The 27,893-nt window shown below is 46.4% G+C and overlaps 1 protein-coding gene across 1 annotated transcript; it reads left to right on the top strand.

Annotated features, from left to right (window-relative positions):
* Positions 1 to 81: 81 nt before the first annotated feature.
* Positions 82 to 27,893, top strand: LOC134524065 (ATPase family AAA domain-containing protein 3). The gene is made up of 16 exons (XM_063353719.1): positions 82 to 347; positions 958 to 1,034; positions 1,682 to 1,783; positions 3,307 to 3,366; positions 3,734 to 3,803; positions 5,348 to 5,513; positions 6,168 to 6,237; positions 9,298 to 9,453; positions 9,685 to 9,741; positions 10,599 to 10,724; positions 13,094 to 13,218; positions 15,517 to 15,568; positions 16,481 to 16,551; positions 19,274 to 19,441; positions 20,027 to 20,135; positions 27,475 to 27,893. The coding sequence occupies exons 1-16, from the start codon at positions 125 to 127 to the stop codon at positions 27,652 to 27,654; spliced, it is 1,812 nt and encodes a 603-aa protein (XP_063209789.1). The 5' UTR covers positions 82 to 124; the 3' UTR covers positions 27,655 to 27,893.

Raw genomic sequence — 27,893 nt, 5'->3', positions numbered from 1 at the left:
AGAAGACGCCTCGGAGGTGACGCAATGCCTGCGACCGCCCCCGGGCCAATAGGAGACCGCGACGTCGCGCTGCGCGACTGCCGCGTGTGTGCGTGCGGGAGGGCGTGCTGCCGGCGGCGCCGTCATGTCCTGGCTGTTCGGGCTGAACCGCGGTGCGGCCCCCGCCGGCGGCGGGGAGGCGGCGCCGGGCGCGGCCGGGCTCTCCCTCCCACCGGCACCGGGAGGCGGCGGGGGCGCCTCGGCGGGGGGCGCCGGCGACCGGCAACCGCCCAAGGACAAATGGAGCAACTTCGACCCCACGGGCCTGGAGCGGGCGGCCAAGGCGGCGCGGGAGCTGGACGCCTCCCGTACGTGAGGGGCCGGGGCGGGGGGTGGCGGCTTTCTCGGTCGGTGCCTCGGCTCCGGGCAGGTCCCGGCTCCGCCTGTGCGGCCGCGGGCTCTCCCGGGGCCGCTGATCCTTGCCGGGGCCCCGAGGTCGGGCCTCCGGGTGCCTCGGAGCGGTCCCGCCGGGGCCCGGGAAGGGGGAGGGAGGAGCTGGAGCACCGTCCCCGCAGGGTGAACCGGTCGCCTTCGGGTCGCGGCGTGCTGAGGGGATCCCTGGGCGTCCCTCGGCGGGGAGGGCTGGGCGTGCGGCTCCGGAGCTGGGCGTGCGGCTCCGGAGCTGGGCGTGCGGCTCCGGAGCTGGGCGTGCGGCTCCGGAGCTGGGCGTGCGGCTCCGGAGCTGGGCGTGCGGCTCCGGAGCTGGGCGTGCGGCTCCGGAGCTGGGCGTGCGGCTCCGGAGCTGGGCGTGCGGCTCCAGGGCTGGGCGTGCGGCTCCAGGGCTGGGCGTGCGGCTCCAGGGCTGGGCGCGGGGCAGCCTCAGCCGGCGCCGGGATGATTCAATAGACAGCGTTTTCATAATTCTAGGAAAAAAAAAAACCTTTGTGCTGTCCGTAACCTCTTCCCGCTCAATTTCAGGCCATGCGAAAGATGCTCTCAGCCTTGCCCAGATGCAGGAGCAGACCTTGCAGCTGGAACAGCAAACGAAACTTAAGGTATGCTGGCACTCCTTGTACGGCCAGCCTGCTGCAGGCAGCTGCCAGATTTGGGGCCGGGGGGCGTGTAAATCCAAGTCTCATTTTCTGGCAATCTGCAGAGGGTGCTAAGTGTTTCTTGTTGCTGTTCAGCTTCAGCAAGTCATAATTATTTGCCTTTAAAAAAAAGAAAAGTAATTCTGGAAGGGGAAGTGTCGCCCATTTGGCCTATTCTCAGACATATTTTATGGCTTTATTTACAACTTGACTGTCCTGAGTGGTTTTGTAACTCTTCGAATATCAGCACCATTTTTAGGGAATTTCAAGGGTTTTCTTGAACTGTAGTGCAGTGCAGTGCAGTGAACTGTAAAGTATTTGGTTGGAGGACAGACTTCTGCTTCTTTTATGAAGGAATTTGCAGATTTTTTGGGTGTTGGTTTGGTTTTGTGGGGTTTTTCTAAATAGTATTTACTCCCGAAATGGCTAATTATGAGATTTCTTAAAATCGTGTTTTATGATTGTATTTTAGCTTTCTTGTGGTGTTAGCCAGCTTTGCAGGATACCACTTTGATTACAGGCGGATTTCTTGGAATACAATTGTCACTAGCATTTCTCTGTAGGATGAGGTATTGAGCTCATTGGTGATGATTATCTGCCTGTCTTAACAGGAGTACGAAGCTGCCATAGAACAACTGAAGAATGAGCAGATACGGGTACAAGCAGAAGAGAGACGAAAAACGCTCAGCGAAGAAACAAAACAGCATCAAGCAGTAAGGGAATGAGGGGGAAGCCAAGTGCTGGGAGACCTTGTTTGTGTCCTCTTTTATGGAAAAGGCAATAATGCGTTAATTACCCCTTTTGGGGGTGGGGGAAAGGGGAACAGAGAGAGTCATAGATGTGAGGCTGAGCCCGTTTTCTACCCTGGCTTTGTAATGTTGGCCTTGATTTGCAGTTATACGCAGCTTTGTTGTCTTGAATTTCTGTTTACCAAATTCTTGAACATCCAAAGGGACCGGTAGTAGCAGTTACTCTTATTCTGTGCTCTTTGAAATTTTCCTAAAGGAACTTTCTGGGCAGTGCTATTGAATGTGCTGAGATACACTTGTTTGTGCCCAATAGCCGAAGAGTACTGGCTTATCAAGTATACGTGTTAGCCTGGGTAATTAGATGTCTCTCAAGTTATTTGAATGTCAGTCTTAAGTAGCCTGCAGCCCTGTTTCTTCCAAGTTTGATCTTTTAGACAGGAAAAAATACCTTAAGAGGAGAAGTGTTGCAAATCTGGGAATTACAGAGGCTGGGTTGTGAGCAATGTTGGCACTTTCTGGCATGTTTTAGCATGAGCTACTGAAGTGGCAGTGATACTGAAATCAGGGAGGTGTAAGCTAGCTTTTATGCTAATAGCTTGCGTGTGGTGACTTTTTACTTTGACAGCACAGGAAATCAGGTGATTGATTAGTTCTAATTGATTATTTATCTTAGGAAAATAGCTAAAACTGCTTGTTTGGCACATGTTGCTTTTTATCCCATCCGCGTTTGGACTTTGAACAGGGCTGGCTCAGGAAGCGGGCCTCAGTCATCTGCTCCGTTTGTGAGTTAGCTCTTGAACTCTTGCAGTTCACAGGGCGCCGTTTGAAGTCAAAGCAAACTCGATCATGATTTACTCCTGAAGTGCCATGCTCTACACTTGTTGAGGAGTTACCATGCAAGCGGTTCCGCCTTCTGTATCTTCAGAATAGGGAATAATATCATCCCTAGCACAGAGTCCTCCTTGCTGATGGATATGGGCCCTCAGACCACTTTCAGTTGAGTGTAGATGACGTGGGTTTATTTGCCACTTGCAGTGGAAAATTGAAGAGAAATTAATGAGGAAGAAGAAAATCAGTCAGAAGCAGGGCTCATCTGACAGGCAGCATGTCTTGACGGTTCTATTGCTTGCGATCGCCAGTCCAGGTAATGTGTTTTAGAATGTGAAAAACATGCTTTTCCCAGTAAAGCAAGTCTCCTTTTCTGGGCCGAAGAATACTTGTTCTTTGTTTTTATGTCTGTGATACCTTAAAATGAAGTCAGACTATATAGATTTCTTAGCATGGAGGAGTTTTTGGTGCTAGCTGAGGATATTTTGCCCCAAACTTTGCTCTGTTCATATTCATATCTGGGATTATTTTTTGGTTTGTGTGTATTTGTTTTGGTTTGGTTTTCTTTCCCCCTGCGTGTTCCAAACCTCGTTGCCCTCAGGACTAGGGGTCTCTCTTAATGTTTAATCTTTATATTCTGAATATTCTTTTGTTTGAAGCGAGCCCAATACCAGGACAAATTGGCAAGGCAGCGCTATGATGAACAGATGCGACAGCAGGTACGATAACTTGCTTTTCTAACCCAGGTGGGGACTGTATAGTAGCTTGCTTAAATCGAAGTGGTGATGTGGAGCTGTGCCCTGTCCTGCTGGGCAGGTGGCTGGTGCTGGGCACAGTTGCTTTCAGCTGTACTATTTGCTTGGCATCAGCCCTGCTGGCCAGGCAAATCAAAGGTCAGGAGTTAGGACAAAGGGGCTAGGAGCATGGGATTAAGAGTATGAATCTGGGAGATGGGGAGAAGAAGAATGCACTTCAACCTAAGCACTAGCTTCTTGAAAACATTTGTAGTACTGAAGCTTACACAAATACCTGCTTGACCGACTTCTTACAACTTTAACGCATGTTCTGCTGTCACTCTCCCTGCAGCAACTTGCTAATGAAGAGAACCTGAGGAAACAGGAAGAATCTGTACAAAAGCAGGAGGCCATGAGGCGGGGTAAGCTAGTAATTTTTCTTTATCTAGTGACAGAGTGGGTGGGCAGATGAGTTCTCTGTACTGATTTTTGTCCGTATTGGTTGATGCTCTGTTGGAGTCACTTGTTAATGACATACTGGCAAGTAACAGGTAAATCCTTATAGCACTAGAACTACTGGTTGCTTCCAAGATAAGTTTTAGAAGTGGCTGCGCTCCTAAACGTCAGTGGTACTTGGGTTTCCCCATGAACTGTCAGCGTCTCCTGACGCAGCTAAAATTCTGATTTTTATACTGGGACAAGCTAAAATAGAACCAGTTTTGAGGAGGGAAAAGAAACAGACTGGCTCCTGGGAGGAACGGTTGAATCTGTGTCGCTTAGTTGCCGTTCACTGTTTCCTGTGGAAAATAAAAGCTGACTAACGATATTTTAGTCTGAAACTTGCTTTGTTTCTTTCCGTTATTGTGGAATTGCCAGAATCACTGGGTTTGCAGAACTCCAGTGGGACTCCACTAGGGCACGAGTCTTGGAAATGTAGGGCAATTTGTGTGTGACCAAGCGGGACTGGGAGGCTGGCTTGCTCCCTGCGCAGAGGTGGACTCCAGTGTTACCCGCCCCTTGCTGCCATCTAGGGTACTCTCACCGTTTGTCGGTGTCTTTGAGGGACGTATTGGAGCAACCGCATAACACAGCTCAAAGGTGAAACCCTGTAGCAGAGCGTGATTTTTACTCTTGTAGCATCCACCTGCTCATTGGCACCGAGATACAAGTGTCGAAGTAGCCTGTCCAGCGCCCAGATGAGTATCCAGGTGTCAGTAGCTGGGTGATCCGGCCAGGATTTCTTGCAGTGACACTGAAGATAGAGGGTGCTGGCTGTGAAGTCCTCATCTCATCTTCCGGGTGGTTCTTAGGTTTCTTTTATTCATTCTCCATTCACATCAATCTTAATGTGTCTGTTGCAATTCTGTGTGTCTGAAGTAACAGAGCTTCCAAAATCCTGTTTGGAACAGCATTTTACAGGCAACTCGGTTTTGTTTCTCTTCCTTACAAGCCGTGTATGTTACACTCTGTGTAGTTACTTGCCCGGGGTTGTCCTGCGTTGTCTGTAGCATCTCACCCTGCCTCTCTGACATGATGTTGATGAGCAGCAGCAGTGCCGAGCACTGTTGTTTTTCCCTCTGTTGCTTTATTGCTTATTGTCTGGCTCGTCTCTGACTAAAGTTTGCCCTGAGCAATTTTTCTGATAATGAACCTCCAGAACTGAAGCGTGATTATTGTCTTGCGGTGCGCCATCTGGAGAAGGCCACCTATTTGGTGTGTGATCCCTCTGAGCACAGAGGGAAAATTCCTTGGCTGTTTTCTGTAATATCCTACTGGTTGGCTGCCTTTAGGGGGAGGGTGGGAGGGAATTAAGATCTTGAAGTCTGCTGCTGTGTTACCATACACAGCTGTTGCGAAGCCAGGATGAAGCAACGCATCTCTTTCCCCTGCCTGCTACCTGGGATAAAGCCAACCAAAAGATTGTCCTCTTTTGTCCTTTTTTTTTTTTTTTTTTTTCTTTCCCCAGCTACCGTAGAACGAGAGATGGAGCTGCGGCATAAGAATGAAATGCTGCGTGTTGAGGCAGAGGCAAGAGCCCGTGCCAAGGCTGAGCGGGAGAACGCAGACATCATTCGGGAGCAGATCCGCTTAAAAGCTGCTGAACATCGCCAAACAGTGCTAGAGTCCCTCAAGTAGGTGCAAGCCAGGAAAAGGGCATGGGTTGCCTTGGTGCTTTTGCAGATTTCTCCCTTCCTGTAGGAAACCTTGCTGTTTATTCCTCTAAGCTCTGAGGGATAGCAAAAGTTAGTTTGTATGCCCCTATATTCTGAAAAATCGGAATTATATTAAAGAGAACCCTCTCTCTCACTTGTCTTGCTACATTGTCATCTGAATGTGAAACAAAGAGACTATTTAAAGAGTTGTGAATTTTATACAGTTTTTCTAACAGATTACTTCAAGGCTTATTTGCTAAATTACTCTGAGTTATTTCAGTGTCTGAACGTAACTAGATTTTGACTAAAAAAAAAAAGCTTTAGCGTTAAATATCTTTTATTGCAGTTCAGCACCAATAATGTATTAAAGAAATAACTTGTTATCATCTTAGTGCCAAACGCTTTTCTGGGTTTAATCCTAGATCAGGTGTAGACATCAGATGACTGTAAATGTATTTGCCGTGCTTGGTCATGTTTCAGTTCCCACCTGAGCACTCAATTAGATTTGACTGGTTCTGAAGATGATCATTATAGAGTATAAAGTTGTTTTGCAAATTGTTTTAAGTTAGTCTTCAAAATCCCCTTTTTTCTTTTTTTTTTCCTCCTGCCTGCCTTGCTGTTTGCTTACCATAGGACAGCTGGGATGCTCTTTGGTGAAGGATTCCGTGCTTTTGTAACAGACTGGGACAAAGTTACAGCCACGGTAAGATTGTGATGGGTATTGATAACTTCCAGAAAAGTCTGTCTGTAAATGCGTGTGAAGCTCACTCTTTGCTCTGCTGTGTTTATACACTGTAAACCGTGGTGGGAATCTGCTGCTCACTTAGTGCTCTCTGCAGTCCTCATTTAAGGAGATTCTGGGCTTCAGATTTTTTTATTCGAATTAATACTCGTCTTCTCTGTATAGATAATTTGTTTCTCGTTGGTCGCGTAAAAGTTCTGGCTGTGACTGATCAACAGCATGTAGTTGTCTTTTGACTTTGCAGCACATGATCTAAAACTCTTAAAACTTATCTCCCACCTTTATACCTATTTTTGATGTAGCCTAGAAACCACTTGGAGAACTGTTGTGCGTGCTAAATAAGTTGATTAAAAGCTGGACCGACATCTCTTCATAGGACAAAAGAGCATGGCAATGGCTTCTTACGGACATAAAGTTGTTTCTCAGTGTGCTACTTAACAACACAACTTTACAGTGAAAATATATTTTTAGTAGCGTGGCTTGTTAAAATGGGCATTTTGCTTTAAGTAATTCACCACCATCTGCTCCACCCTCCGGTTTCATACACACAGGCTGATACAAAGGGTGCTTTGCTTGAGTGCACTGGGGAGAAGACGACGTGCTTTTAGTGGATCCTTTTGTAATCTGTGGGCTGCACCTGGAATGGCTGCAGTATTCAGAGCCTTTTGCAGATTAGCGTTTGGTGCTTTTAGCTGCATATTCTTTTGACCCAGATACCAGTTTCCTGCATTATGGTCATTTTTGCTTCTGACAAACTCTTGTCTTGTGAATTTGGGACATTTAGCTTAAAAGTATATTTTTGGAAAGGAGATAACACAGCTGGAACTCATTTTTTTTCTCTGTTGCTTTGAAAAATGGCTATAAGGTAAGAATTAGCCAGTTATTTTAGGCTTCCTCTGAATTAGCCCTGGATTTTCAGTTCTTCCCGCCTATTGTAAGGGCTGCTTTTTTTCTTACCTCTTCCCATCCATGCGACCCCAAAGGTTCTGCTCAAAGTTTTTTTGGGGTTTGTTGGGGTGTTTTTTTTTTTTAGTGGAATTAGCTTTGCTTATCAGTGAGAGATTCATTCCTTTGCTAGATACTTCATGGTAAACAGATAGGCGCTGTAATCAGACTGATTTGTGGAGTTAGATTAGTAATTGGGTTCTTCTGTGAATGCGAGTTGAGTAATTTTCCTCTTTTGATACATAGCTGTCGGTCTTAAAGCTGTATTTCTCTGTATCTTGTAACATGAATGTCAGTGAAGTCCAAAAGTCTGAAATACTTCTCTCTGCCTGGCTGGATCTGATGCACCAGCCTGTAACTTTGCTTAGTACTGGATGTTGCTAAAGCAGGTGGTGTAAGAGTGTGTGCGATCATCTGCTGCGGTACCTTGTTTTAGAGGGAGGCTGCTAAAAAGGTGGAGTTTCTCTTGTGTTCTAAAGTCCCTGTAAGCTGGAATGAATCAGGTGTGGAGGTCGTCTAATTCTTTGCACCTTAGAGCTTGCAGTTCCGAACCGTTCATGTTTCCATCCACGTGATGTCACACGTTTAAGCGGAGGGAAACCGAGCAGATGGTGTCTCGTGGTTTATTGAACCATGCCATCCTTGTTGTCCTTGAGGCTTTTGACCTTGTTCTGTACGTGCAGAAAAACCCTGCTTACTTTAAAAGTGATTGTTGCAGCGCGCTGCTTTGTCTGTCTGGGCTTGCTCTGGTGTGAATTATTGGCATCTGGCTGTAAGCTGAGCACGACTCATCACTCGCACTCAGAACCGTGTGGAACAGTTGGCCTCTTCCCAAACACCTCTCAGCTTAAAACTAATGCCCCTTGTTCCCTTGTATTTTCAGGTGAATAGGACTTTTAGTAAACCAACTGACTTGCTTGCATATGTACAAACAGAGGGAACTGGAGGCGTATGTTTGTGCACCTTAAGTAAAGTTTTTATAAAAGTTATCAATCAATGCTGTCAGTCTCTGAGAATTAAGGAAACAAACCTATACATGCTAAGCACTTCTGTAAAATCTTCCTTTCAAATCCTGTCCTGAAATGTTACTCTTAGCAGCCTCTTGGAGCGTCTTTAGCGTTGTCAGAACAGCTTCTTGTCTATTCTGACAGCGAGCTATGGTGGGGAAAAGCTGCCTGCGGGGCTCTTGGTTTAATATAAGCCGACGTAGTGCTGAACCGAGGAGCAGCCATAAACCACAGAGGAGTCTGGAGTCTTTCTGCTTCACTGGCAAGTGGATGGGAATGTCTCGTGTTCTGCGGTTTCTGAAAGAACAGTCTCTAATGCAGTGATGGTAATGCTCATGGTGGCTTTGGCTTTGAAGCTCCTCTTGAGTATGTGTTTTCCTCTTGCGTTGGGTCTGGCATGACTTCATTTTCGGGGATGTACCCTGGCTAGCCCATTTTGTTCCCTGTTGTGCATTGCCTTGGTGGCAGTCACAATTCACTTTTTTTTTTTTTTGTCTTGGCATCTTTTATTCAGCATAAGTTTTCTTACATGGTATGGGGTAATCTGGCAGACAGCGCTTGGCTCATGTGGGCTTATTCTTAACTGCCTGCACAGAATACCTGGGGAAAAAAAAAACCCCAAACCACACCACTTTCCCCGTGTGCTGCTGTTCGTAAGGCTGGAAGCTAAAGTTTCAGCATTATGGGAGATACTGATCTCTCATAGGAGATTTATATCTCCAGTTTGTAGCAAAGCCTGATGGCTGTTTGTCTTAATACATACTCGGATAAAGGTCTGAAAAGCCACACACATTTTGAGCAAAGAGTACGTACTTCTGGGTACAGGACTATATGCATTACTTGTGCTTCCTTTGCCTTTCACACCGCGAGATGCGAGAGCACTAAATGCCCTGTGAATAGGGAGCGCGAGAGCTTGACTGCCTGAACAGGGATAAAACATCTTACCAAAAACAAACCCCTATTGGTCAGCAGTTGTCCTGAATCTTAATTCCGCACCACAGGGCATGCTGCGCACAATACCATTTCCTTGCCAAGTGATTTTCCTAATCCTTCGCCATTTTCTTTGCAGGTGGCAGGCCTAACCCTGTTGGCAGTGGGCGTTTACTCTGCCAAGAATGCCACGGCAGTAGCAGGGCGATACATCGAAGCGCGTTTGGGCAAACCTTCCCTGGTGAGAGAAACATCACGTATTACTGTGCTGGAGGCACTGAAGCATCCTATCATGGTAAGCTTTAGCATTGTTTTTGTGTTGCGCTCAGACACGAGGATGCAAAACTCCTTTTGCGGCTGTTGTGTCAGGCAGGGAGCTGTCTGTGGGTCTGCGGGTAAATGTGCTATTAAGAGATAGCATAGGTGGGCTGAGCTCGTTGTCACTTTATACGACCTTTTTGTCCGTGTGAGTTGTCAAAACGGTGGTTAATTTCTACATGCCATTAATTGAATTTGTCCTCCCTAGGTTGGTAAGCGTCTTACCAGCAAGGCTCAGGATGCCCTTGAAGGAGTTGTTCTCAGTGTGAGTACTCTATTTTGCTGTCTTGGTCTGTGAAAGATGACTTTGGAATCTAAATAAGAAAGGCTGTTTCCTTACACTCACTTCAAAAGGTGTAATTGCAGTAATCCTGCAGACATAGTACCCTTGGGGCACTGAGACCGTAAATAAGCTCCTGTGTTCAGTGTGACATGCATTTAGCACTCTGTTAACCTTTCTTCCTCTTTGCAGAGCAGTTGGAATTCTTAGTTCAGTCCCTGCCCTGCTGCAGTTTTTCTCTGCAGTCAGCATGTTAACGTACAGTTCCACTTGTCTCATCTGATCTGTTGTGGATTAGCCCATCTAGATCTGCTTGTAGGCCAAAAAGCTGAAGAAGCGTATGCTTCTGCCCATCTTGTGAGTGGTCCTTAACTTGCTAATTAGGGCTGCTTCTCTGTATTTGCTTCTCGGTTTGACTCCTGGATATCAGGCAAATTTAGCTTCCTCCCAGTATCTTTACAAATGCAGTATTAAGTATGAACAGGAATGTTTATGACTTATAGGAAAGAATTAGCACTGTAAAGAGCTGCTTATGTTTTGATGTATCCCAGGGCATCCAGTAGGAAGTGAATATTTAGGTGGTTTCAATTCTTACAGTAGTTACTGCACTGCTGCTTTTTTCTTATAAAAGAATTGTAGCCGAGTAGACAGAACTTCAAATTGAGTAAATCCTGACACAGAAGCGGAAATGTCCCTGGTCTGAAGAAATAAGCACCTGAAGTTAAGGCTTAAAAAGTTGAGACTGTAGGAGTGCTGCCTGCTTGCTGGTGCTCATCTGTGGAGCTGCAAGGTGCAAGTCTCTTGGTACTTTCTGTTCCTTACGTTTAACCCTTTTCTTGCAGCCACAGTTAGAAGCACGTGTGAGAGACATTGCCATAGCAACAAGAAATACAAAAAAGAACAAAAGCCTATACAGGAATATTCTTATGTACGGTCCCCCTGGCACTGGAAAGACGCTTTTTGCCAAGGTAAAACCCTGCCAAGATCCTGATAACCCGCATGTTGCAGGGTGCTCTGAAAACTTCAGGGTCGAAGCACCCTCTCTGGTCTGGAATCTATTGCTGTAGTATTGCGTAAACTTGGTGTTCTCGTGTCTCTGGGAAAGGAGGAAAGGGCATCCAGCCTGCTTCAGCTCTAGTGCAGTCGCTTGGGTTCCAGTGCTGGGCGTAGGCAGAAGAGCCCTCCCATCTGGAAAAGGCAACTGTGACTTGTGAAATCACAACACCAGCCTGCTGTCTCGTTTCCACCTCTGTTAATTTTATGCGCTTGTCTAAATAGGATCTTTCCTGCTGTTGCGTACTAATCCCAGAGCAGGGAAGAGACAGGTACAGCTTTACTGTGCGTGTGTGCTACCGGGGTGGGTTTTGCATTGATTTGAGTCAGGATTTGTTTTTTAACTTGCTCTTCTAGATGCGAGGTTTCATATACTTGTTTAACAGTGGCAGATTTGATGTGCTGATGCAAGTTGAAATTTTTTTTTCTCTATCAATACATTAAACCCATATCCCAGTAGATTTTTTGCTGCCTGTTCTGACAGTATGCCACCCAATTTGGATTTCTAAAGCCAGTAGAGAGGGACAGGTCTAGGAAATGGCACAAGCAGCATAAGGAGAAGGGAGAAGTGCAAGAGCCAAGTGGTTTGCAGTGGAGGAAGGTGAAGTTTATTAAACAGACCAGAAGTTACCTCTTAATGCTTTTTCCCCAATAGCATAGGAATTCCAAGGGGATGTTGGTGGTAGCTGTAAGAGTGGAGTGGGTCAGAAGGAAAATGGATGTGAGGGTGAGGAAAGGACTGAGCACATCAGGCCTGTATCCTCTAGAGAGGAGACTACGCTACGCTGGGAGGCTGGGTGTTTCCTGAGCTGTAACTCTTGCACTTGGGTTAATGTCAGTGACAATGTAGATTGCTGCTACTGCGGTTCTAAAAAGGCAACATGTCACAGCGGTGGCCTGTCTCCTGGGGGGCAAAGACATCCGTGGGTCTGTTGTGATAAGTATAATGCCGTATGACAGGATTCTTGAGACAGATGTAAACACACGTGGATGCAACTGCCAAAGCTTCCAGCTGTGGACTGATACAAAACACTAAACATTAGTAGCAGGAACTGGATGGTTTTAATGGTCAGAGCAATGCTTTTTACAGCCTCCTGCTGCACAGCAGATAATTGGCTGGATTCAGCTAAGCATCTTTCGCTGGGGCTGTTGCTCATCTACTTGGGTTGACTTGTTCATTTTAACCTTCAGATGACTTTCCTCTGCTCAGCAGAACTGGCTGGCCAGGTCTGGGTCAGCTAATGGTATGTGAATTCGGCTTGCTGGCTGTCACCGTGGCAGGGCTCGATTGGTGGCTGCTGTGTGAACTGCTTGCTGAAATGGAGAGGAGAGAGAGAGCTTCCCGTGTATTGGCTTCAAATCCTACTGAAGCCTGTTCTTTCAGATACAGGCGTTTGTGGGCTAATTCACCACTGAGATGTTGCAATGAGCTGGTGAGCAGGTTTAAGCTGGGAGCTTAATGGCAAGGTTACACGGCTCTTGGTGTAGACCTCGTTGGGCTGAAGTAGAAGGCGGCTTTGCCAAGGCTAAAATTCTGCCCTGCAGCGACATGACAGCCTGAGCAAACTTTGATCAGTGCAAGCCGTAGGCTCTTCTGATGTGCTTGGTTGATGTTGGCTACATCCTGTCAAACTTGCTTTGCGGATAGACTTGCATTTTCTGTCCTATGAAAAGATCATGGAGGATTATTTTTTTTACCTGCAGGCTTAAGGGAGATGTCTCCAGCATGGCCCAGCAGCTTCATCAAAACCCTTTGTTTAGTAGCCACCGGACCAACAAGTTGTGGCAGGCTTTAAAACACAAAGGGAAAACTGTGTTATGGTGTCTGAATACTCATTGGGTTCACTGGCTGTTTAATTCCAGGCTTTTAATTTTTTTTAAATTAATAAAATTTTGAGATGTATTAGTTAAGCGTCTAGTAGAGAACAGAATCCTGTTCAACTGCACAGAGAAAGCATGTTAGAAACTAGACCATGAAGAAAACGGTGGAAGAAATAAACAATGCACAAGATAAAGATGAAGGTCGAAGCGCTCTCAGCAGTGCCTTCTAGCATTAAAATTTCGTACGTTGCCATAAGACGAATCTTCCATATCTTGTTCCCTTTCAGAGCAATACTAAAAGCTGCCCCTAAGTGACTAAAGAAGTATTCTCGTCTCTCAGAGCATACTTACCCTCTGCAAATAGGCATGCCCATAGGGCTAAGCTGCTTTTATTTCCCTCCTCACCTTCCGTGGGCTCGCGGTGGAAGAGGGCGCTTAACTGGCTGGTTTTGTTTCCTTCCAGAAATTAGCTGTGCACTCTGGCATGGATTATGCCATCATGACCGGTGGCGATGTTGCCCCCATGGGGCGGGAGGGAGTGACTGCCATGCATAAACTCTTTGACTGGGCAAACACCAGCAGGAGAGGGTAAGTAAAGGCTCCTCTGAGTCCTGAATTTGGTTTCTGGCTCAAAGAAACCCACTGCGACGATGTAGTTCAGCCCCCTAATCGCTGTTTGTTATTAAACGATACTCTTTCGTGGGTGGGGTAACGCTGACCAGCCACAGCATCTCCTAGCATGGATAAATTCTTGTAGTTTAGTAATATTTAAAAGGCTGAAAGCTTTTGCTCTTCTGCTCCCTCAGACCCTCCTTGTTTACTTCAGATTTTCCAGATCAGTCATAGCTTGACGCTCTGCTGATCTCACCAGGCAGATATTGCCCACTTGAAGGCTGGGACACGTGTTTTTCAGAGTGATCAGTTTTCTGACGGTAGTTAGAAGACTGAACGCAGAAGGAGGTGTAACCAGGTGTTTACAGTCTCTGGATATTATGTTCCCTGTTGCGGTTGCTCAGTTTTTAGACTCTGGTAGTGTTTGGATCCAGCTTCTTGTTTACTTTTGGATCTCAACAGCAGTATTGAATTGTAAGAAATAAAAGAGGATAAGGGGGAGGTGGGTGCTAAAGGCAATGACATTAGATAGGTGTAAAAGTCACCTTTAAAAGCGAACTTTTATCTGCAGAAAAGCATTCATGTTGAGGCTAAATCTTGACCCCCTGATTTTGTAAGAGTACGTAGTTAACTTGTTCATGCTAGTGTAAATGGATTTTTGCAGTCCAGAGGTAGTTGCTTGTCCAGCCGGGCCATTAAAATTCAATAGTGAGCTTGCAGTGGGCATCAGTTTGGGGGTTTTGTGCTGTTTTGATTGCAGGTTTTCTGTAAATGTGGCTAACCAGTGATTTACGTGTTCTCTGATTGCTTTAGATGGACGTTATCTTGCAGCGTCTGTTTTAATCCTTGCTTAACATTCATCATCTGAATGTTTCTATTTCCCTTTTAAAAAAAAAAGCCCCAAAACTTGCAGAGCAAATGTCTTAAGGATTTAAACTCCTTAAGCTTCTCCTGCCCTGAGGAGCTACAGAAGGAAAGGTGTAAGCATTTAAGTGAGCTTAGAAAAAGAGGTTGGAAGAGATAATGAGGATACTCTACTGTGGATGAACATTGTTGGATCTTCCGCTGAAGAATGCCCTTTCTCAGGGTCTGAGTCTATTCTCTGTCCTGATAAAAACTTCTGTGCATTTGACCTTCATACGCTTCAGATGGCCATCTTACGAAAGTGGTGATCAAAGGTTACACGTGTCTGCGTACATCAATATTCTAAGCTCCAGTAACATTCAAGTATTTAAGCAGATTTTATTCTGGCTATCCAGTGTTAGCTGTTAGTACTGCCTTGCCTTTATTAGCTGAAAGCCATTGTGATAAAAGACGCTTCTCTGCAGAGACTGTAGCTGAGAATATTTTCAGAAAAACTGGAGTTGAGTAAAAGATGTTAATAAGCCCTGAAATCCCTTGAAAGAAAGCTGGGTTTGAAGCTAGGCAAGAAGGTGCTGTGACAGCTTTATGAGCAACTTGGTTCTGTTATTGATAAACATCTTTAGATGCTTCGTCTCTTGGGAAGAGCACTACCCTTGGGTTATAAGTGAATTTGGTTTTTTGTGAATTATTCATTGACTCTATTAATTCACTTCGCTACAGGTCATAAAACCATTATATTATTGCTAGTGTGGTTTGGAAAGGAAAAACACAACAAAATAGCAAAGCGAGTTGCAGGAGAGGACTCTGGTTTCAGATTTTCAGAAAGGTATAAGGAAGAAAAATGGCAGGAGGATGCCACTGTCACCGAGATTTCTTGTGTGCTTGTGTACCTCTCTCGCACACGTTTCTCTAAATAGGAGGGAATGCTAAAATAAGCACTCTTGCAAATACGTGGGCAGCCCGGTCTAAATTTCCAAGATCTGCTCCCACTTGGCAATAACATACCAGCAGGGCTAGATACAAGCCCATTGCCAAACCGTGCCCAGGAGAACTCCCATCTAGATTTAAGAACCTAGAGAAGGTTAAGGTCGTGTGCCCTAGAATTGCTTCTGTTCAGTTCCTTCTCAACAGCGGGGAAACAAAACTCCAGAGGCCTGGAGTCAGATTTATGGCCTCAGGTGTCTTAAGCTAATGCCTCTTCGTTAACTGTTGGGCCGGGTGTATGCAATGGAAACGTTGCTGTAGCTTAGCTGAGAAATGTTGCCTTAAGAAATGAATTTGCTTGTGTAATCCTGCGGGCTCGGAGCTGGTGGCAGTTGCGGGTGCCTGGTAGCGGGACAGGAGACTCCTCGAGCCATTTGAGCCTCACTTACCTGTCTCCTGTTACTGTGTAGTGCTTTCCTTTTACAGCCTCTTGCTATTTGTGGATGAAGCGGATGCATTTCTGCGGAAGAGGGCAACAGTAAGTAAATTCTCTCTGTCTGTTATCTGTGTGTGCTGCAGAATTAGTCAGCCAACAGCCTCCTTGTTTAACCTGATTAGCGAGCTTCCACAGGCGAAAGATTAAAACCGGCAGGTGCCTTACTGCTCACCTAATTAAGTGATGCAGAGAAAAGAAATTAGTGTCTTGCTGCTGAATGGAATGAGCATCTCAAGGCTGACTTGAGAATTCCTCCCTCCAAAAGATGGGTGACATCATCTTTTTTGGAGGTTTTGCAGGTGCCGGGGCAGTAGGAAAGAAAGAGGCATATCTTGAAAACAGGAGAAGGCCGTTCACACTGCAGAGCTGGTAGCCTGCAGGGTTTGGTTTTTGTCCCAACAGATATTTATCTTGGGAGGATTTCATAACAGAACTGCTTTTTACTACATTAACAAAGCGACACTAGCATTTTCCCCTGTACAAATGATTTATGTTTTCAAAGTAAGTCACCCTGTTGTACGTTGGATCTGGTCCTGCTACTTGAACCCCAATGGTCTATTTAAAGCGCTATCCCTAGAAGATTACTTTGAATGTAGAAGTGAATTCTTTGGCGTGGCTTATTTTCCTGTAAGTGTCTTATTGGACTTGTCAGTTAAAACAGTGCTCAACAGAGAAAACCACCTGGGCCAACGGTTAGAGCCTTGGGTTGGAAATCGAGAGAATCACTGGATGACTGGGTAAATATTTACCCTTTCTGGTGGAAGCTTTAATTCCAAACCTTTTTCTGGGTATATAAATTGATGCTTTTTTTCAAAGTATTGTGGTGCTTTGGGTTGTGCTGTAATGCAAATTCTTGACAATAACAGAACTCACTTTGTCAGTAATGCTGCTTAAAGCTGTGACCCGTCTTAGGTCCCCAAGCAGTTCATCTTCCTTCGGATTTCATCTTTGCAGGAGAAAATCAGCGAAGATCTCAGAGCAACTTTAAACGCATTCCTGCACAGAACAGGGCAGCACAGCAACAAGTAAGTATCCGGTTTCAGCCCTTACAGCCGTTGATATTCCCCTCAATTGAGGAAAGTCTGTAAAGGTTTTGCGGTGTGCAAGTGAGAGTTGGAAAAGTATTATCTGTGCTACTAAGGTCTTGGGGGAAAAAATCTGCATAGACTTTGAGTTTACATACGGAATGTAGCTTGCTCCTCCTTTATCTTTTCCTGGGACCTGGAAATTGGAACTCAGAAGGGCTGTACACAGGGTAGAGATCAGTGCTTGTAAAAAGGATGGTTGGCCCGTGTTAGCAGATGTGCAAAAGGGATCCTGAGCCGCCTCTCAGGACGACGCTTCCCCTGCACGCGGTGTGTGGAGGTGAGCGGTTCCCTTTCACGTGACACCCGTACTGTGTGGCTCCTGTCTGGCACTGTAGCGGAAATTCTTTCCTGAAACAGGCGGTATTTAAACACCTTGATTGTCTTAATGAGTACCTTCTTTCTTAATCAGTACCGTTGTTTAAACAAGGACGTATTGGGCCCTCGAGCTTGTTTAAAACCAACGCAGCTCTAACTGGTAGGTGCTTGTACGCAGCTTCTTTGTACCCTTCTCTGTCGCAGTGAGGTGCCTTGGAAGGCGAGCCTTTCCAAAATGAGTAAGTCGGCTGCTAGGAAGCAAGGTGTTGAGCCTGCAAGAACCTTGCAAGGTCCTTGGTTTTCTCTTTGGGAGGATAATTATTATTAAACAATGTTATACTTGGCTGCTTGCGAGAATAAATGTAATAAATATATACTGGCAAAATACGTATGTTCTACAGGACGCTGAGCAAATGGTGCTTAAGACAGAAAATGTAAGGTGAAAACTGTAGATATCCTGAGCTCCTAGGTGATCTCTAGAAATGTCTTTTGCCCTGTACCTGCAAAGATGATAAAGATGTTTAGATGGAACTGCAGAACTTCCAAGAATAATAGTGTGTATGCTTTTGCTTTAGGTAGTTTCCCCCTTTTTCTAGGAAATATAGTCCTTTTCAGACTTGTAATGTCTAATTGCTGCAGATCTAGCAAAGCGATGGTTTTTTGACCGGATTTATAATTGTGCTGCGAGCCAGTGGCTGGCAGGGGTTGGTGAGGGGATGGTTCTTTCCCCTGATGTTAAATTGCCGTAGCAGAGCTCCGGGCAGGCTTGCCGGGTGCTGGTGGGTGCTGTGCCTCCGCTCAAAGCGCTTGGGCTGTCACTTTGTCAGATGTTGAATTCAGCCCTAACTTAAAATGGGAGCCATCCGAGGAGAATGAACACGTCCTGGTGATTCATGCGCCGCTTTTCACTTCTGAGCGGCCTTATTGCTGCTTTGGGCAATGAGGAGTTCTGTATCCATGAATGGGGAGTTCGCTTGAATAAATCTAATAGTGCACGTAAATCTGGCTGTTCTGGCGAGACCCTGAGGAGTACTGTTATTTTACCAGTGAATTGTCACCAGAGTAGCTAAATACTGTGAATTGCCGGCTTAAACTTCCCAAAGAACTTTCTGCATCTTCTTGCTGGATACCTTACTGTTACTGCATCTCCTGTATCGTTTTCACGATAGAAATGAGCAAGGCCTGAATATCAGGTTGTGTGTCAATCCTTTATCCGAGGGGCTTGGGGGAATTCCATGTTGGTAGAAGAGGAGCGGTTTCATGCCTGTGTGGCTCTTGGGTTGGCAAAGTTGTCTTCAGAAATGGCAGCAAAGAACACAGCCCCCTGTAGACTAGGATTTAAATAGACAGCACGAACGTCAATATTCCAATAGCTGTGGTTAAAAGCCCATTTCAAATTATAACGCGCTATTAAGCTGGTAACATCAATTAAAGTAGAATTGGCATGGGGAAGAAGCGTCATCACAAAGCAAGAGAAAGGGCTTCTGGCTTCAAAATGCAGCAAGTGAGAGCAGGACCTGGAAGCTGGCATGTCTGCACCCCGGAGCAAAGCTTGGTCAAACAAACCGCCGTTGTTTTATGGTACCCGTTGTGAACGCCTCTCTTTCTGCACACATTAAACTTAGTAGCGGGAATATGTTGTCAGGCTTGCTTGAAGGAAACAAGTCGACTTTTACCAGCTGCTGAAGCATGATCGTCCCCATACGCAGACCCAGCAGTGGAACACTCCTTTTATTCGTAGGCCAGGATGAGACCGTTCAGTGCTCTGCAGCTCGCTGAGCTGGCTGAGGTTTCAGTTTGGCAGCCATCCATACAGGTTTCAGTTTGGCAGCCATCCATACCTTCAGAGCAGGACTAAGGCAGCCCCTCGTGATTCTAGGGTGCTGCGCTGTGTACTTAGCAGCTTGAAGTCGGTTCCCCAAAGTGGGATTTAAACTGGAGATTGGTACGTGCCAGAGAACGTCTCTCCGCGTTGTCCAGCCTTGTTCCAAGGTTTCGCACTTAGAGGTCTCTGGGAGGTTGTACTCTTGCTAAATGTTTGTGATGTTCCTAACCCGAGGAAGATTATGGATAAGGTGATAAATCTTTGGCAGACTGGGGAAGGCTGATATTGGCAGGCTAAGTACTGAGTTAAATGCACTTCAGTTCTAAATAGCTTAAACTGCACTGCATTTTAGTATGTTGCTTGAGATGCTGTTACAAAGCTGTTTCTAAGGCATCTTCGGACGTACCAGGTTGTGAAAGGTCTTAAACACTGGCCAGTTCCCAATGGTTACACTGCTTCGTTGATTTTTATTTTTATGGGGGTTTTCAGTCTTCTTTCCTCTCTTGTTTCATTCTCCAGATTTATGCTTGTTTTAGCAAGCAACCAGCCTGAGCAGTTCGATTGGGCCATCAACGACCGAATAGATGAAATGGTGAACTTTGATCTGCCCCAGCTAGAGGAACGGGAGCGCCTTGTGAGAATGTATTTTGATAGGCATGTCCTGAAGCCAGCCACAGAGGGTAAACAGTGAGTATCCCTGCAGAACTCTCCCACCCTGGAGGATTCTCTTTCTTTTATGGTTTTTCTTTGTCTCCTTTTCTGTGTTTTCTGTCACACCACCTATAAACCCACTTTAAACAAGTCGTGCAGGTAAGAGTTGGAGAGATGCCTCTTGCTGTCCTGTTATGGGATGAGGTGCCATCCTAGAATTTCATGCGGTGGTTTGTTGTGCCCTTAAAGTTAGGAGACCAGTTACTGCACTGGAGGCAATAATGCAAGTTGGAACATTGACGGAACTGCTCATGTGCAAGCACTTGTCTCTGCTTGGCTTAACAAATCAGACCAAGTTACTTGTTTCCTTGTGCGCTGTGCAGTCTTGCACTTTTTTGGTCTTAATTCAGGTATGCACATTTCCTTGTGCCACAAAATTGGGCTTTCTGGGCCCAGGAGAAGTTCTGTACTCAGGCTGGATCTTTCTACAGAGATCGAGCCGGTCTGATCTTTGATTTCATTCTAAGTGTTGCTCTTTACAAAGCCTGCCTCTGGCTCCCTCACTCTCCTGTCCTGTCACGTGGCTACACATAAATTAAACGTTGTTCTGCTGCTTTTTAGACGTTTGAAGCTGGCCCAGTTTGACTATGGGAAGAAGTGCTCGGAGATTGCCAGGTTGACAGAGGGCATGTCTGGCCGAGAGATCTCTCAGCTTGCTGTGGCATGGCAGGTAAGTGGGGCTTTTGTCACTGGGCTGCTTGGTTCGTTTTCCGTTTCTGGAAGGTTTGAGTGTTTGTTGGAGTCTTGGGTCTTGTCTCACTTCTGGAAGTTTCAGTATGTCCGTACGGTCGCAGTGGAATGCTGCCAGCTCTAGAGCAGGTGTCGGAATATCAGCGTAATTCCTCGTCTCATAAATAGGAACGCTTTTTGTAATCACTAATGGGAAATCCCTTACTGAATTTAAGTAAAGCAAGTGACTTGGGAATGGGTTTGGGCAAATCATGCTGGCCTTGCGCACGTTGCAGCTCAAGGAGCTCAGCAGAGGAGATGCCTGCTGTTGTGGCCCATAGGTATGACAGCGTCAGGACGCTAAACCATCCTTCTGCCCTGCTTTGTTCTAAACATGTTTTTTAATGCAACTTCAGTAACTGAAGGCACAAAACTAACTGGAAAATGGAGCTGAAAAGAGCGGGTACTTCTGCGTGCGTGGTACCTATCTAGAAATAAGAAATGCAATCACTTTGAATGCAATTGTTCACATACTCAGCAACCGTAAGCACTTTTTTTTAATCAGGCTTTCATCTTGTTTTGTCACAGCTGTCAGTTTCTTACTAGATTGTGTATATAAACCAACCTAGTAATATCAATTTAAGGAATGTGCTCCAAATTGTGTGTCATGTAACTTACTAATGTCAGCTTCCTTTCAGGTATTGTATAAACAACGGGATTTGTTTGTTTATTTTAGCCGTTTACAAACACATTTTGCAAAGTTTGCATTTTATTCTTCCTCCTGTTTTTCCACCTTTCAAGGAACAGAAGGTATTTATCTCTTCTAATCCATTTAACTGCAGCAGTCATGAGCTGAGATCCAAAGCAGCCATTGGAGGGCTGTTAGTCCTTATTTTATTCTTTGGATGCTAGCACACAGCTGGCTAATTTTACTATGTGAATTTTGTATTGCTGAAATGTATTTCAAGAATGTGTGCTGTCATCTGAAAGTGTATATGAAGCTTTACTTATTTTTAATTTCTTCCCATTCTCTGCCTGCAAACATACCAGATGAGTATCGTTACCAGCTCGGTCAAGAAGCTTAGCAAGATGTTTGGCAAGTGTCTGAGGTTGAGGGGGGTGGTGCATATTGACGGGTTTAGGTGGACCACCGTGGTGTCCAATTAGCGCGTGTTCAGAGAGCGTTCTGGAGAGCTGACAGGTTGAAGGAAAGACCAGACTCTTGGGCCGTTCTGCCTTTCACGGAGCCGGTAGATCATCACTTTGCTTTTTCCAACTACGCCTATGCTTTTTGTGGGCTGATTTTGAAACCCAGGAGGGAAGACTTGGGGTGTTTGTCTTAAACTGAGCGACGGTGATGTGGGAGAGAAAGCAGGCCACTAATGGTTGTAGAATTTCTTGATTTCTCTTCATTTACACGAGAACCCCCTTATCCCATGTATGTGAAAGGCTTTGCTGCCAGGCATTTCCTGTAATAAAAAGTTGTGATAAATGATCCTCTGCCTTTTATCAGCTTGGCTGTTTATCACCCCTTATCTCCTAGCTTGTCATTACTCCCTGCAATGACCTCAGCTCTTATCATTTATCCTTTAAGTGATCTTGAAGGAAGGGGAAAGTGGGAGTGACTAATTCCCTAGTGTTGTTGCCCTGATCACTTATTTTAAAATGTACTTTATAGCTCCAGAACTATTAACAAGGTTCTATGTAAAATTGCAGCAGGAGTTTATGTTCCTCTCTGCTGTCAAGAAACAGTCCAAGGGCTTTAAAAAAGAAAAGATGCAGGAGAGGGTGGGCAAAAAGATACAAATTGTTTTGATGTAGAAGCTGCCAGAAGCTTCAGCTGGGCCAAAATCAAAGTTGTTGGTGTTCTGGAGCAAGGGACTTCATGTCTTACCCCTTGTTGATGAAGAAAGGAAGTGTGATTGCTGTGTCATGGGTCAGTGTTAAAATAGCACGGGGCTTTTTGCAGCAGTGGCTCGACGTGGGCGTCTCTCCTCAGGAGGTGACTGGGTGGACACAGTCCACTGGCAGGTTTGTGAAGGAGTCTGAAAAGGGGGAAGATTTCTGTATTAAACACCACCCTGGGAGCTGTTGAACCTAAGTGCTACCGTCGGGCTCTTTTTCAGTCACTGGGTCAAGGCGTTTGGAGCAGTAACTGAGTGGAGCTTTACAGAAGCCTGCATTGATGCTGGATATGGCCCACTGAGTTTTGACTGTGGCAAGACTTGTTAACCCCTGCCTTTTTCTTAGCCTATGTAAATCTTAGCCTATGGCACTTCAGTAGCTGTGGTTAGAAGCCTGTCTTGTAAGCAGGTGTGTTACATAGTCTTAACCCAAGTTGATCTTAACCCAAGATCTCCAGGGAGACCTTACAGTGGCCTTCCAGTCCCTAAAGGGAGCTTACGGGAAAGATATGGAGGGACTCTTTATCAGGGAGTGTAATGATGGGACGAGGGGTAACGGTTTCAGACTGAAAGAGGGGAGATTTAGCTTGGCTATTAGGAAGAAATTCTTGGCTGTGAGGGTGGTGAGCCCCTGGCCCAGGTTGCCCAGGGGGATTGTGGCTGCCCCATCCCTGGAGGGGTTCGAGGCCAGGTTGGACGGGGCTTGGAGCAACCTGGGCTGGTGGGAGGTGTCCCTGCCCAGGGCCGGGGTGGGACTGGATGGGCTTTAAGGTCCCTTCCCACCCAAACCAGTCTGTGATCTCTTGAACGGTATGGGTGTTTGGGGGCCTGTTCAGCACTAACAGATGGCTTGTTATCGGTAGCTTTGTAGCTGATAGAACACTCGCCCCTATCAAGGAGGGATTAAGGCTGCAGTTTGACAAGCATTTCTGGCAGTGTTAGTCCTGCCTCATATTCCTGCCTTTCTGCTGTCCTTTCCATCGCGCCGGTACGCCTCTCTGTACGGCTCTGCTGTGAACTGGGTCAGGGAGCTGATCAGAACCGAAAATAGCTTGGCAAGACAAGTTAACTGCATAGCTACGTCCTGGCGCCTCTGAGGAGGTGGATCGGGGTAGGCAGGGGCTGTACGGACCAGCGTAACTGCCTCAAGAAAACGCTTCTCAGACTTTCCTCAGCTGGAGGCAACAGCTCTGAGGTGGTTATATACTACAGAAGAGACTTAACTCTGCAACTGTTGGCCTTTTAAACTCCTGTATGACTGAACTTTTGATTCACAATTCTGCGTGACAAAGAAGGCTGATGTGGGAAAGAGCCTGATGTGAGCAGCGCCTTTATGAACACACACTGGAATTTTAATCAGTTTGCAAGCTACAATTTTCTCCGCCTTGGATGTGTGGAGCTATAAGGAAGCTGCAAAAGGGCTTGACCTGAGGATTTAGGGAGCTTCTTCTGTGACTCTAGTTAAGGTGAACGTCCGCACCTCCTACTCGGTTCCCTACTTGCGGTTGCCTTTTTCTTTTTTTCCCCCTCCTCTCTCCACCCGAAGCATTAAGCCAAGTTAACACAGGCAGGAAGAGTTTGAGGTGATGTACAAGTTGAGAAGATGAAGGGCAGGAAGAGCCAAGAAAAGGGAAAAATGAGGTATCTCTCTTAACGGTTCCGTTTCTGATCTTAGTAACACCTTGCAGAGCTGGTAAACAGCAGATGTCGTGAGCCTAGTGCTCTTTAGAAGTCCTCAAAGCAGGCTTGAAACAGCTATGTCTTGAGATGCTTAAGCTTCCAACGCTTTTCTAGATAGGCTCGTCACAACAGCTGCTGAAATGCAATATGCCTGAGGTCTCTGTTTAATAAATCCAATTGACCCGTTCTAGGGAGGACTACAGCACAAAGCCCTAGCGAAAACCACTGGTTGTGAGTGCTGGAGCACAGAGCTGGATGGGAGCATGTTGCTTGCCTTCTGTTTTCAGCTGTTTCGCATAGCGCCGTGATGTGACTTGGAGCTAATCCTCAAAGTGTAGGCTTAACTGCAATGTGCCTGTCACTTAATTCACCTCAGCTTTGTATGTATGTATTTTCTTAATTAGCTTGTTCCTCCGACAGTCACTTGCGGTGTTGCTGTCTGTGTGTGTTATACCTCTGTAGACATGTCTTGGAACAAAACCAGTGTCTGGACAGCAGAGGGACCAGGAAGGCAGGCTTAATCTATGGTGAAGCGTTGATCGGTCCTGCTACCTCAAGCTGACTGAAGCCTCGGTGTTTGCAATTCCAGTCCTAACCTCTGTGTGATGGAACCTGATTAAATCACCCACGAAGCACCAGCAGTGCTAGGAAAGGCAGTGAGGGATCTGCATGGGTACTCCTGCTTCCATCCCTCAATCTGCAGAAGGGCTGGAGGGGATGGACAGAGAAGGTATTTATCATGGACTTGATGGAGTTTTGAGATGGGTCCTCATCAGCTCTCCTTGGCTTGCCTGGGGTCACCTCTCGTGGCCAGAACTTGAACCTCAGTGACAGTTTGGGGAAAACTGAAGTTCTGAAGCAGTAGGAGGAGAAACCATCATCGCTGTCGGCTCTGCGTTGTTGTTTTGGAGCGCTCTGCCAATATTGCTTTTAACAAAACCATCTCAGTTAAACTAGAAGCCTGAGCGATAGCTGCAGTGTTCGTCGGCTTAATTCCGCTATAAGCTGGGCTTGAAATTGGTTGGCTGTCGTTTACGTGAAGTTCTAGTTCTCTGTTGTTTCAGTCTGGCTCCGTTTGTCCTGAATCTACCAAACGGAAAAAATAAGATGCAGAAAACCCGAGGGTGTAACCTCTAGCGCTGGGAAAAAGATTGCTGTCTGGCACAGCTAATAGTCTGCCTGCTAGAAATCCATTTTAATCTCTTCTGCAGAAGACTGAGCATTCCCTTTTGTCCTTGTGCTTTTCCATTCCCCATCTCTAATCCTTGATGAGTATAGCGTGGCTTAGATGCATTTACACACTTAAAAATTCCCTTTAGATCCGTTTCTAGTAACGTGCAGACTTTGTAGTTCTGCTCCCTGGACTTAAACCCACTGATGTGTTGTAGATAAAATGCCAAAAAAGCAACCTTTCACTATTCCAAGCTGTAATCCCTGGAAAATTGTTTTGGCAACACTTTGAGAGAATTCCCAGGAGTTTTATGTCCCAGTGTTAATGGCAGAGGTGAGCTTCCTGACATTTCCTTGCCCTTGTTGCCAAAATGCCTTTTTGCTCCTTGAACCTTGTTTATATTTAAAAAATTAAAAAAAAAAAAAATCATCTGCCTGACCAAGTTACAGGAAGGATTTAATGTTTCCATACTGAAGTGGAATTACTTATAAGGATGTTATCAGTGAGGGTGTGATTGTGTGTTTTGGGGGTTTTTTTGAGCAGGCTGTTTTCTTTATAAATGGGATTCAAAGGATACAGATTAGTTTGGCCAAGTTAAAATAAACCACAGTTCTTGGCTGAAATTAAACACTAGATCATCTAGGCTGGACTTGTCGTCTGTGCTCCATCCCTCTGCTTCCTCCCCAAACGCTTTGTTTTCAGATTATTTCGTAATTGGATTTGAGTTATAAAACACGAATAGTTGCACTGGAGAAAATGGGTTAAAATGTGTCCATGCGGAAGGCAGAGGTATGAATACAAATGAAGCTCAGTACCATTTTTGTGTGTGTGCAAGCTACTCCCAGAAGGGACAGCTGCTTCCCCCATTTGCTTTCTTGACAGCCGGGGCCTGAGGCTTGCTATAAATAGAAAGTCATTGAGAAAATCAACAGAGCGTGAACTGCACAGCTTTGCAGGAGTTTCCACAGTTGAATTTATGGTCTGTGTGGTGGCAGGGAGGAAGGGAAGACATCCTCTCTATTCGCGCATCCCAGGAAAGCGTTTACCCCCTTTTAAAACACCAAAGCCTCCTGGCCGGAGGGCTGCACTGACAAAAGGACGCTGGCTCCTTTTAGCTTTAAGTCCCGGGTCATGTCCTGCAAACAAATAAATAACAAGGCGGGTGGGTGGGCTACGGGGGTGAGTCGGAGAGGGTGCTGGAGCTGCGCAGACCCTTTCCACCATGCCCCTGGTGCCGTGCTGAGAGAAGGCAGGTCGCAGCACACGTTGCCGGTACGTGTTGTGGCGGTGTTCGTGGCAGCGGCAGGTTGTGGCAGCAGTGCTCTTCTGGTGTCGGTGGGAAGTAACCGCCTCGCTGTGTTCAGGGTGCCTCCCGCTCCCTCCCTGAATGCGGAGCACCAGTGCCTTTATGCAAAGTGAATTCTCTATTTGCAGTCCTTCCATTCCTCCGCGCTCCTTGCCTGCGGCCGGTGGTTACTCCTAACTTGAAGTATGAGCATTAGCCGAACTTGTCACTTCTGCCTTGAGGAAGGATTACAGATGTTTTGCACGGGGATGGATCTGTTTTGATGCTCCTTGCAGTAAAAACCAGCGCCTGCCAGCTCTGTGGTTACGTGTGGCTTGTGCAGTGAGACCTCTTGCGACCTAACCGGTTCCCCCAAAAGGGCTGCCGAGTAAGGGCTGGAAAGTAGGCTAGAGGAGGCTGAAAAACAGCTTGGGTAACCTCTTGTCCACTTCTCGAAATCATTATTCCTCCCGCAGTGAGGTAGCCGTAATCCAATAGGCAGGTCTGGGCTAGTCAGCGCTGTGGTGATACCGACCAGTGCAAACTGGGGTTTGTCTTCTCTCCCGTCTTCATCATTGGACAGTGGGTGCCTACAATGGTCACGCTGTAATTTCTTTCCACGATGCCTTTGCAGTAAACCTCGTCGCTTGGTTTAATTGATGTTTTGCACCGTTAAAGATTTACGTATGTAATGCCTTAGAAGCACACCTCAGCCTGTATGAGGGCCGGAGTTTATGTTCCTAACTGGGGTCCTGGCGAACGTCCTGCAGACGGAAGGGTTGGCATGTGGCAATCCATGATGTGATAGCTCTGTGGAAGGAGAGGGGGGCAGACGGAAGGTTGGGGCTGTTTGGGGCAGGCAGCATGGATGGGAGAAGCTGGGTCCCACGCTCGTTAGAGTCAAGCTCGCTGGCTAGCATGGCTGCACAAGGAGCCGCATACCGAGTCGCTTGCGGGAGCGCCTGCACGGGGAGTACCCAGATTTAGAAATCTGCAGCTTGGAGTTGCGTTGTTACCTTGGAGATGGGTGCAGCTAATAGCCTCAGCATCCTTCCCTTCCGTGGAGGGTACGGCTGCTTGTGTTGTCATCTGCAAAACGCCCATCGGCGGAGTCCTAGCTGTCCTGCGGGTCGCTCTGGGCACCGCCGCTGACGGAGAACAAGACCAGGTGTTGTGCTAGCTAGAGTGGGGGCGCACACGCCTGGAGAAGAAAACAAAAGAGGGTTCCCAGTCTCAGCTCTTCACTGATCCTAGGAATTGCCATCACTACCTTATATCTCTTCTGCCTTTGCCTCTCCAGGCTGCAGCTTATGCGTCAGAGGACGGTGTTCTTACGGAGGCCATGATCGATGCCCGGGTCGCTGATGCTGTGCAGCAACACAAACAGAAGATGGAATGGCTGAAAACGGAGGGGGCCGAAGCAAGCAAAGGGGCTGCCGGCAACCCGCTGCTGCCTTTCCCCAAAGGAACGCCAGTGTGAGAAGTCTGCAGGCTTCAGACCAGCATGTGCGGGGAAGTGGGCAGGGGAGAAAGCCGGGGAGGGCTTTTTAGGCAAATGTTTGGTGGAATCATGTGTTGAAATGTGTCCATTGGTGCAAGGGAGGGGGTACTGCCTCAGTCTGCCTTGGATTTCATGGTTTTAAAGTGCACTAGGGGAAAAAAAAAAAAGTGGTTTAAATAAGGCAGAAGCAGCTGTATTAAAGGACCCCTTTGCTGAAA

Source organism: Chroicocephalus ridibundus, chromosome 16 (genome assembly GCF_963924245.1).
Source record: "Chroicocephalus ridibundus chromosome 16, bChrRid1.1, whole genome shotgun sequence".
Classification (NCBI taxonomy): Eukaryota; Metazoa; Chordata; class Aves; order Charadriiformes; family Laridae; genus Chroicocephalus; species Chroicocephalus ridibundus.
Note: the sequence above shows the minus strand (reverse complement) of the source record. Positions and strands in the feature narration are given on the sequence as shown.